Source organism: Abrus precatorius, unplaced genomic scaffold (genome assembly GCF_003935025.1).
Source record: "Abrus precatorius isolate BTA unplaced genomic scaffold, Abrus_2018 Scaffold6, whole genome shotgun sequence".
In the NCBI taxonomy this organism is placed as follows: domain Eukaryota; kingdom Viridiplantae; phylum Streptophyta; class Magnoliopsida; order Fabales; family Fabaceae; genus Abrus; species Abrus precatorius.
The window spans coordinates 15,634,350-15,643,951 of NW_020874406.1; the positions used below are offsets into that span (position 1 = coordinate 15,634,350).

Consider the following 9,602-nt stretch of genomic DNA (forward strand, 5'->3'; position numbering starts at 1 on the left):
ATAGTGTGGTTGGTCGCATGCTTGTAATTTAGTTTTGATTTTAGATTAGATTGCCTTTATAGCCGCTGTCTTTTGTTTCCTTTATTTTTAATTAAATTATAATATCGTTGTGGAGACTGTAATCAAAATTTCTTACTCTCGTGAGAATGATAGATTTCCCTTTTCATTTCCCTTTATGACTGACGATGATTGGTCGGGTGACATCTTTAGCGAGTGATAAGGCCACGCATAAGCGGTGACAGTTTGTTGCTTGTGCTTGTCATGATTGAAGGAACTTCGATGCTTTATGACGTGAAATAATGATCGAATTTTTTAATGTATGTTAAAAAAATGATAAAATTTTTATAAAAAATATAATAAATAATATTATTAATATATTAAATTTGATGATATTGTATAATTTTCTAAAATTTATTTTATAAATATTATTATGTATCTTTGCATATGTATTAAAAATATAAATAAAAAATATTTACATATTTAAAAGTTTATTCCTTTTTATTTTTTAATAATAAAAAACATTTCAATACTTTATTTTAATCTTGAATAATTATAATTCCGATAAATTAAATATTTTATGCGTAAATATTTTTTAAAAAAATATATGCAAATTGTCTCATAAATTTATTTTAAAACAATAGTAATATTTACAATTGGTATTCGTAACGACCAAAACGTTTACAATCCCAATTATAATGATGCACAAGTATATATTTTTTTCAACCGATCACATTTTTCGATAAATAAAGGTCCAAAAGATTAAAAGGCTAAAGTGGTGAACTCATATATTTTGACAATAAAAAAATAATTTTAAAATAATACGAAATTTTAAATAAATATTTTTACATAAAATAAACAAATTTAAATAACTTAATTAAAAAATATTTTTTATTTTATTTAATTTTTTATTCATAATTCTATTCGTACTAAATTCTCACTCTAAAAGTATATGTCATTATTACTTTAATTGTTTTTTAAAATTTTTGTTCCAAACTAATTACAAATATCTGAATTTAGTACACCTAGTAAGTGTATATTTCAAATCCACTTAAAATCACGTTAAACTAAATTTTAATGTGATTTATAACTTGCAGACGAATGTGACGCATAGCTAAACACTTTATAAATCAAATTATTATTATTATTTTAGACAATTTGCCAGATAGTTTTTTTTTTTTTTTCAAAGTTCATAGATTGCAAGATAGCAAAGCCAAGAAGATTTCATCCGCCAGTGTGGCAGCTGATGTACGACAGAAAGGTTGGGATGAGTTACCTTCTCATTTTATTTTTAATTTCGTTTTTTATCTTTAATAAATTTAAATTAAATTTATTTGTTAACTAACTAGTATTATTCTCTTTTGAAATTCTACCTTTCATTTTTATTGACATTTTATTTTTATTTGTTTACTATTTTAAGTTTCATTATTCTTCTATTATTACTTTTTTCAAGTGTATTTAAAGCTGAGTTACTTATTACATACATCCATTATTTTGAATATAATATTAAAAGTTTGGTTTATTATAAAAAATGACATGTTTATTATCGACTATGAACACTGAACTTTTTAAATTAACATTATATAATTCTAAAACCAAGTTTGCAAAATTAGGTTTTTATATTTTAAAAAATTAATTTTCAAAATTATTAATCATTTTAAAAATATATTTTGAAATTATAATTTTACACTTTTAAAAATACATTTTTGGAATTAAATATTTACACATTTAAATATTCACTTTCATAAAAATTAAAAATTTCCAAAAATAAATTTTAAGAATTAAGATTCTATATTTTTGGAAGTGTAAAATTTTAATTTTAAAAACTTATTTCTGCAATTATAAAATTTTAATGCTATATATTTCCGAAAATAATTTATAATTATGAAAATTGATCTAAATATGTCAAAACTTATTTGAGAATATTTTTTGTTGTCTGAGGGTATTTTGAAGAGAAAATTTTTATATTTTTAATAGGAATATGAAAAGGGGAAAAAAAATACAGAAGGTAACTCCCGGTTGGAATGGGAGGTCAGCTCAAGTCTTATTCACTGAAGCCCAGCCCAAATATCAAGGGTTCAGGATAACTTTCCGGGATACATACGTTGGAGGGCCAGTTGACAAAAACATTGGAGGGCCTAAAAGGATACAAAAAATTAACTGGAAGTGAAAGATCGAACAATTTGGGGAAAACATATTTATCAAGTTTATCAAGTCATGTTGACAAAAAGAGTTCACCAAGAAAAATAGGAGTTTGTCAAGTATAATGAGCAGAAAACAATAATTTCAAATCACAGTCATAGATTTGTCGACAAGCTTTTGTGTTTAATTTTAAGGTAAGAAGAAATTAAAAATAAAAGTATGAGGAAAGATAAAATGTATAACTAATTTTTTTTGGTTATTTAGATTGAGGGAAACAAAAAAAAAAAGAAGAAGAAAAAAAGAAATATAGTTTACTTTTATTTTCAGTTATTTAGTTAAATAGAAAAGGCAAAAAAAATTACAATTATTAATAGTTTTTTTTTAATGAGAATTATTTTAATATCTTGTCAAATAACTATTATTATAACACAGTACATTTCAAAATTATTTTTCACAAGTTTTTACGATGACACTATTTATTTAATATTATTACTACACTGTAAGTCTAATATAAAATAAGATTTTAATATTTAATTATTATTATAAACATGACGTAAATACATTTTATATTGCTCAGTGCTTGTTTCAGTACAAGTTTCTCACTTTCTTACAAAATGGGTATATAATAGTAAAACTAAATTAATTACAGATATCCATTTATTATGTAGCCATAATATATATGGGGGTACTGATTATCCAAATTCCAAAACAAGTGTTATGGATGACATTATACGTTGCCATCAGATACATGTTCCAAAACGTGCTAAACACCTAAACCCCGCGCAGAGAACTTGCATCACAGTGCCTAGCCCCTTGATGTAAACTATTTGGGCATACTATATCCTTTTATTTTCTCAGGATATATCCAAATATCCAGCCACATTCATCCTAGAATTTTCGGTTAAATAATTTTTGTCTAAGAAGCACATAAAAAACTACCATTTTGTTTAAATTAAAGGACAAGCAAACAATATTGTTAAAAATTGTTTTAAGTAATGCAATGCTCACACTTGAATGACTTAAAAATTGTTTTAGCAAGGAAAATTTGACCAACAGGTTCAATACATAATATTTTTCTGTCATTAAGTAATCTAAAAAACGGTTAATTTCTAACCATACTGTTATCACATTATCTACGTTTCCGACTGGTTCTTAGAAAAAGTCTTCCATCGGATCTTTAATAGTTTTGGATATATTTGGACTTGAACTAATTATACGAAAAAATGTATAAGAAAACGGTGTATAAAATATGTTGTCCGATAAAGTTTAATAACATTATTCGTACATAGTTGTTTGTATAATATTTAACACTAATACTCGTTATAAATAATTACTAAATGTACTATACCAATTTTACAATAATGCACTCCCAAAAAATATATATAAATTCTAGCACCGTTATCTCTCTTTTGACTTCTAACCTTATCACTTATCACGCCAACATGCAATACGGCCATGGACTACCTCACTTATCACTTATCACCTATTACTTTCAGTTAATTTTAATAAGGGGCCCACCCATTACTCTTGGTCTCCTTAGGGCGGGGTAGCCTTTTATTTACTTTTGACCAAAAAAAAGTAATTTTCTTTACAGAAATTTCATAAGTAATGCATTGTTTAATTTAAAGGAACAAAGAAAAAGACTTTAATCAAAGAAAAAAGAAAAAAATTAAAATTTTATTATATATTTAAGATGATTAAATAAAATTATTAAATTAAAAATAAATTTTCTTACTCAATTTAAAAAGTTTTATTAGCTTTTAATTTTTTATATTTTATGGAAGAAAACTAAAATAAATAATATTTTTTTTAAAAACTTTAAAGAAAATATAAAATGATGTATTTTTTTAATTCTCTTTTTTTTTTCCCATTTCTATCTAGTTAAATATCATGGTGTAAATAAAAGTTCAAAGAGATATGTGATAAAACATGCATTTTTTTTGTTTAAAGTAAGAGACCACAGAATATTTTCAGATTAAAAAAACCCAAGACTAACCCTTTTCATACTTTATGACTACCTCTACACATAAAAAAAGCAGCAGCAATCTTATAAAAAAGAAAGAGGAAAATAAAATAATAAAAAATAATACGAAAATTCTTAGTCACCAAGAATTGCCCCATTAAGAATTTCAGTCTATCACCCCACAGTATCGTCTGCATATATTTCTACATTTAAACGCGGAATTCACACGTTCTTCTCTTCCATTTTCTCTCTCCATCGGTCAAGAAATCATAGTTTCTTCCCCAACCCAAATCTCACTTCCTCGTTTGTTCAAGTACCGTGGACCACAGTGACCACACCCAACGACACAGAGAAACAGAGAGAAAAAAAGATGTTGGAGCTGTGCCGCAGGCAACTTGAGATGTGCTTTGGTGGTGAAGGCAACGACGATGATCTCCTCTGGCACAACGAGTCAAAGCCCCATGCTTCAAGGGACTATTCAATTGCAGTGGTTCAAGCCAATTCCTCCTTGGAAGACCAAGCCCAAGTCTTTACCTCTCCCTCCGCAACCTATGTTGGCGTATACGACGGCCACGGTGGACCCGAAGCTTCGCGTTTCATCACCAACCATCTTTTCAACTTCCTTAGCAGTAAATAAATAAATAAATAAATAAATAAATAAATAAATAAATAAATAAATAAATATATATATATATATATATATATATTTTTTTTTTTTTCTATCTATTAGTGGTTTAGGGTTGTCCTCATAACCATATAATTTTAAATTTTTGACATAAAATGCTGAAAGTGATTATTCTTCCTGGCAGAGTTTGCGACAGAGGAAGGTGGTTTGTCGGAGGAAGTGATAAAGAAGGCTTTCGAGGCAACTGAAGAGGCGTTTTTGCGTTTAGTGAGGCAATCGTGGATTGCACGGCCACAGATTGCTTCAGTGGGTTCGTGTTGCCTTCTGGGAGCGATTTCGAATAACGTTCTTTACGTTGCTAATTTGGGGGATTCGAGAGCGGTTTTGGGTCGTAAAGCATTGAAAGGAAAGGTGAATTGTGGTCCTGTGGTGGCAGAGCGTTTGTCCACTGATCATAATGTTGGAGTGGAAGAGGTCAGAAAGGAGGTTGAGGCTCTTCACCCTGACGATGCACACATTGTGGTTTGCACTCGTGGAGTTTGGCGAATCAAGGGCATTATTCAGGTATAAATATTAATTGATTGAACTTCTTTCAAAAATTTTATTCTTCCTCCTTCGGTATTCTGTTCAGTTGCTTAGTGTTTGCAAATCAATTTACTTAAAATAATTGTCAGTCTCTGTTTTCTCTTTATAAATGAGCTTAGTGAGTGACGGGAATAAACAAGATCAGCTAACTTCAGCTTCATTAGCACTATTTAAGTGATTTCTCTTTAGAAGTTTGCTTATCTTCTTCATGTAATTTTTTAAAATAATTTCTAGTTTCAATTTGGCGTGTTTGAGCTTCTTGGAATTATAGTATACCTTGCCATTCGGTAAGGTCATTAGGCAATTCAACTTTACCACGCATTATATTCAACTCTGACGTTAGAAATCAATAAATGGGGGCGAAATTTAAGCTTGTATTTATTTTGCTCCTTCTTTTAGCTTGTTTCTTAGCTTTATCTCACTAAACAGGGGTACACAATTAAATGGATGTGATTTTCTTTTCTCTATAACATATACCTTCAAGACAAATCAAAAGAACTTTTTCTCTTTTGGATTGGGAAATAAACATAAATTCTTACTTAGTTTAATCTCTGTTCTTCATTTAATGTGATTATGATTTTGAGAGATAAGGAGTGCGTTGTTTTAGCTTTCGTCCTAAACGATTCCGCCTAAGGAAGCAAATGTTCTTAAAAGTGAGTGTTATGCTCAATATTTCTTCTCCCTTCCGTGTTTTGAGTCATGTCACATGCTTTCATCTTCTGTTTTCGTGGCATGATGTGTTGCGTGAATCAATGATGTGATTTTATGCTGAGTTACTGTTCCTGATCTTATCTTGATATTAAATATGTCTGCATTTTAGGACAATTCTGAGTGGAGCGTGTTATTGGTTTCTCAATGGACCTTCGTGGTCTGATTCTGTAACCAGTAATCACGCTGTATTTTTGAAGAATTATACTTTGAAAAAAAAAATCGTACAGCATTTCTCCGCAGTCGGTGAGTACGAAATGTAGAATGGATCATCATTTGTGAATCTTTGGTGGTCAAACTCGTGGTGTAAAATTGATATGCATTCTTTTATGATGGATGGTCATCAACTTTCGCATGTTTTGCCAGCTTGACCTTTTTCAGGGAGCTAAAATTTCCAAACCGTATGTTACATTTTAAATTAGAATAAATCTAAATACTCTTACATTTATTCTTACAAAATTTCTTAATTATTAAATAAAAAATATTAAATATATTTTAGATAATATAAAAGTGGTAAATTCTTTAACTGCTTTTGCCTTATAGGTCTCAAGATCCATTGGAGATGTTTACCTAAAAAAACCAGAGTTTGACAACAATCCTCTGTTCCAACAATTTGTATGTCCGCTATCTTTGAAGAGACCTGTAATGACAGCAGAACCATCGATATTGACGCGAAAATTGAAGGCAGAAGATCTGTTTTTGATCTTTGCATCAGACGGACTTTGGGAGCATTTAACTGATGAAGCAGCTGTTGAAATAATATTCAGAAGTCCCAGAACAGTAAGCATCCATGCAAAATTTTTTTTACTAATATTACATATGTACATCCCTACACTAAAAAAATAGCCATATAACATATATTAACGGATTGATCTCTGGTGATATAATATTTTTTAAACAAATAATAAATTGTTAAGCTTTACTGATAATATGATATACTATATTATGAGTCCATTGATATAGATTATTGATACGAATACTTTCAAATCTTCTTATGACATCTTATCTTCTCATTTATTAAATGAAAAAAAAAAGATATCTAAAATTTTTTGTTTTCAATATAGTAATTACGTTTTTTTTTTAAAAAAAAAAGTGAATTAATAAAAAGATATTGTACAAAATATAATATTACTTTGTTAATATATATTATTAATACATCAATTTTTAATAAAAATGTATGACTATAATGTATCATACTCTTCTTATAATTTTCTAATATATCAATTATTAATAAAATTTCTGTTAATAAAAAATATATTAAAAAATATAATTTTAATGCTTACATTTTTTACTCTTAGTAAATAGATTTTTTTTTGTGCTAATAGGCGTTTAGTACCTGAATTTTGGAGCCAGCTTTAATGCCCCTCCCTCCCATTAGTTGGACATGTATTCCTGACCTAGAGATTCGATTGATATTAAAAGGTGTGAAATTCCATTGTAGGGAATAGCAAAACGGTTGGTGAGAGCTGCATTGGAAGAGGCTGCAAAGAAAAGAGAAATGAGATATGAGGATTTAAAGAAAGTTGAGAAAGGTCTAAGGCGTCATTTTCATGATGATATTACAGTGATCGTTCTATACCTGGATCATTCACAAGAATCTCTGAAGGGGAGGTCAAGCCATCAAGGAGTCCATGGTTGCATTGATACTCCTGTCGATGTCTTCTCGCTGAAATCAGATGAAACTGACCGGTGAACTCAATAAGCTACTAGCACTAGAGTCTTGACTTCTTTTTACCTAGAAATTGGTCAAATATAAAATGATAGTAATCAGCGTGGCCGGATCGAAGAGGTTGTAAATGTGATGTAAATTGGCAATTGCTGATTAACGATGCTGACAATGTGGTGCTGTAAAAGAGTGGTCATCTTTTATATTGATGGTATCCTTTTCATTTCTCAAGGAAAATTGATAAAATTCTGTTCATTGAAAGTTTTGAATGTATTAATGATTTTAAAATAAAATTTATATTATAATAATTTTAATAGTTGGACGAAAGAATACGAGGATAAATTGAAAATATCCAAAGTCAGTATTATTAACATGGTGGTGGCTGTGGTTGGATATTTTAGAAGTACAAAAATATATTCCTTCATAAAGAAATACAATCATGACCCTTAAATTGGTGATGATAATACTTTTAGGCTAAAAATGAGAAACAATGTCTTGTGTATGGTTGAGATTTTGAATGAAAAAAAATTATGATTGGAGAGGCTGGAGACAACCTAAACTTCAAACTTCTTGCAACGCGTTTAGGCATAGGGCCGGGCAATTGAGCACGAAGCATTGGTACCAACCTTACACACAAGAAAAATTGCATCTATAGAATTTTTTTAATTTGTTTTTATAACAAACAAAAGAAAAATATAAGGTAATTGAATTGATTTTATATACTTCATGTTTGCCATGAGATTGATGAGAACCTTAAATTTAATGATTTAACTAATAAAAAATATTTAATTAAATTTAACATTTAATATCGTTTAATCACACCTATATATAACTCACAATTGAAAGAAAAATAAAAACTTATGGATTCGAATAAAGTTAGTCTGCTTAAGCTTTGAATTTCACATATTTATCGAGTCAATCTTAAATCAGGATTCTCTCCAATAACATGACTCTCATATTAATGTCATATTCACACTAAAAAATGAGGGGATCTGATCCATTAATTTTATATAATTACAATAATAAATACATAAATTTTAGAAAAATAGTTATCATTAGTCATATAATACTTTGTTATTTTCGTTTTCAACCTCTTTTTAGTCTTTTTTGTTAATTAGTTTATTTTATAAATTGGTTATAGTTTATTTACAGGAATTTGACTTAATTATTTTTTTTATTTGTGCCGATTAATGCATTCTTTCAGTTTTTCTATTATGTTATATTTAATTCTTTTAAAACACTTCAGTCAAGTTTTCTTATTATTTTTACCAAACAATCTTCATTTTATTCAAAGAATTGAGAATTTAGGATGAATTTAGAATGATAAAGAAATTTTGAATGGTTCAAAAATTTTATAATAAATTGGTTGTAAAATATTTATATATTTTGAGGGATTTTTTTAATAAAAAGTGATATTGTGATTTTTTTTTAAAAGAGATGAAATTTGAATTTTTTCTGCTTTTAAGTAAAATATGATGTTTTAATTCGTCAGTGTTATAAAGATAATTTAATCAATTTAGTTTATAGTTGTTTTAAATATAAGATGTGATGACTTGAGGATTTTGGTTTGCGAAAAATTGAAAAACAGACTTTATTACAGTGACTGGAAAAGTGTGATTAATTCAGTCAAACCAATATAGAGCGACTAAAGTCAGTAAATAGCGCATCAATCAAAATAGAGAAGAGCAATCAAGTTAAGAATATTATTAAATTTTTATAAAAATAGAAAATATATTTAATCAGCTACTTCACTTCTCTCTTTCTCAGTGAAGAGAGAACGCTTTTGAAAATCATACTTCATATTGCATGAGTATTAGTTTTTTTAAAAAGAGCAATAATTATTTTTTAACTCATTGAGAAAGTCTTTGAAGAAAAAAGGTTCATAGAATTTTTATTCATTCCCTTTTTAATTTGAG

At 28.1% G+C, this 9,602-nt stretch overlaps 1 protein-coding gene across 1 annotated transcript; it reads left to right on the top strand.

Annotated features, from left to right (window-relative positions):
* The first annotated feature begins 4,402 nt into the window (after positions 1 to 4,402).
* LOC113869485 (probable protein phosphatase 2C 63) lies at positions 4,403 to 7,938 on the top strand. Its single transcript, XM_027505816.1, has 4 exons — positions 4,403 to 4,731; positions 4,912 to 5,291; positions 6,564 to 6,800; positions 7,462 to 7,938. The coding sequence occupies exons 1-4, from the start codon at positions 4,473 to 4,475 to the stop codon at positions 7,711 to 7,713; spliced, it is 1,128 nt and encodes a 375-aa protein (XP_027361617.1). The 5' UTR covers positions 4,403 to 4,472; the 3' UTR covers positions 7,714 to 7,938.
* Positions 7,939 to 9,602: the final 1,664 nt, after the last annotated feature.

Excerpts from the sequence above, each read along its gene's own strand:
- LOC113869485 (XM_027505816.1), top strand. The coding sequence starts at position 4,473 with ATGTTGGAGCTGTGCCGCAGGCAACTTGAGATGTGCTTTGGTGGTGAA. Across the intron at positions 5,292-6,563 it reads GAATCAAGGGCATTATTCAG|GTCTCAAGATCCATTGGAGA; the intron begins GTATAAATATTA and ends TTTGCCTTATAG. Across the intron at positions 6,801-7,461 it reads TATTCAGAAGTCCCAGAACA|GGAATAGCAAAACGGTTGGT; the intron begins GTAAGCATCCAT and ends ATTCCATTGTAG.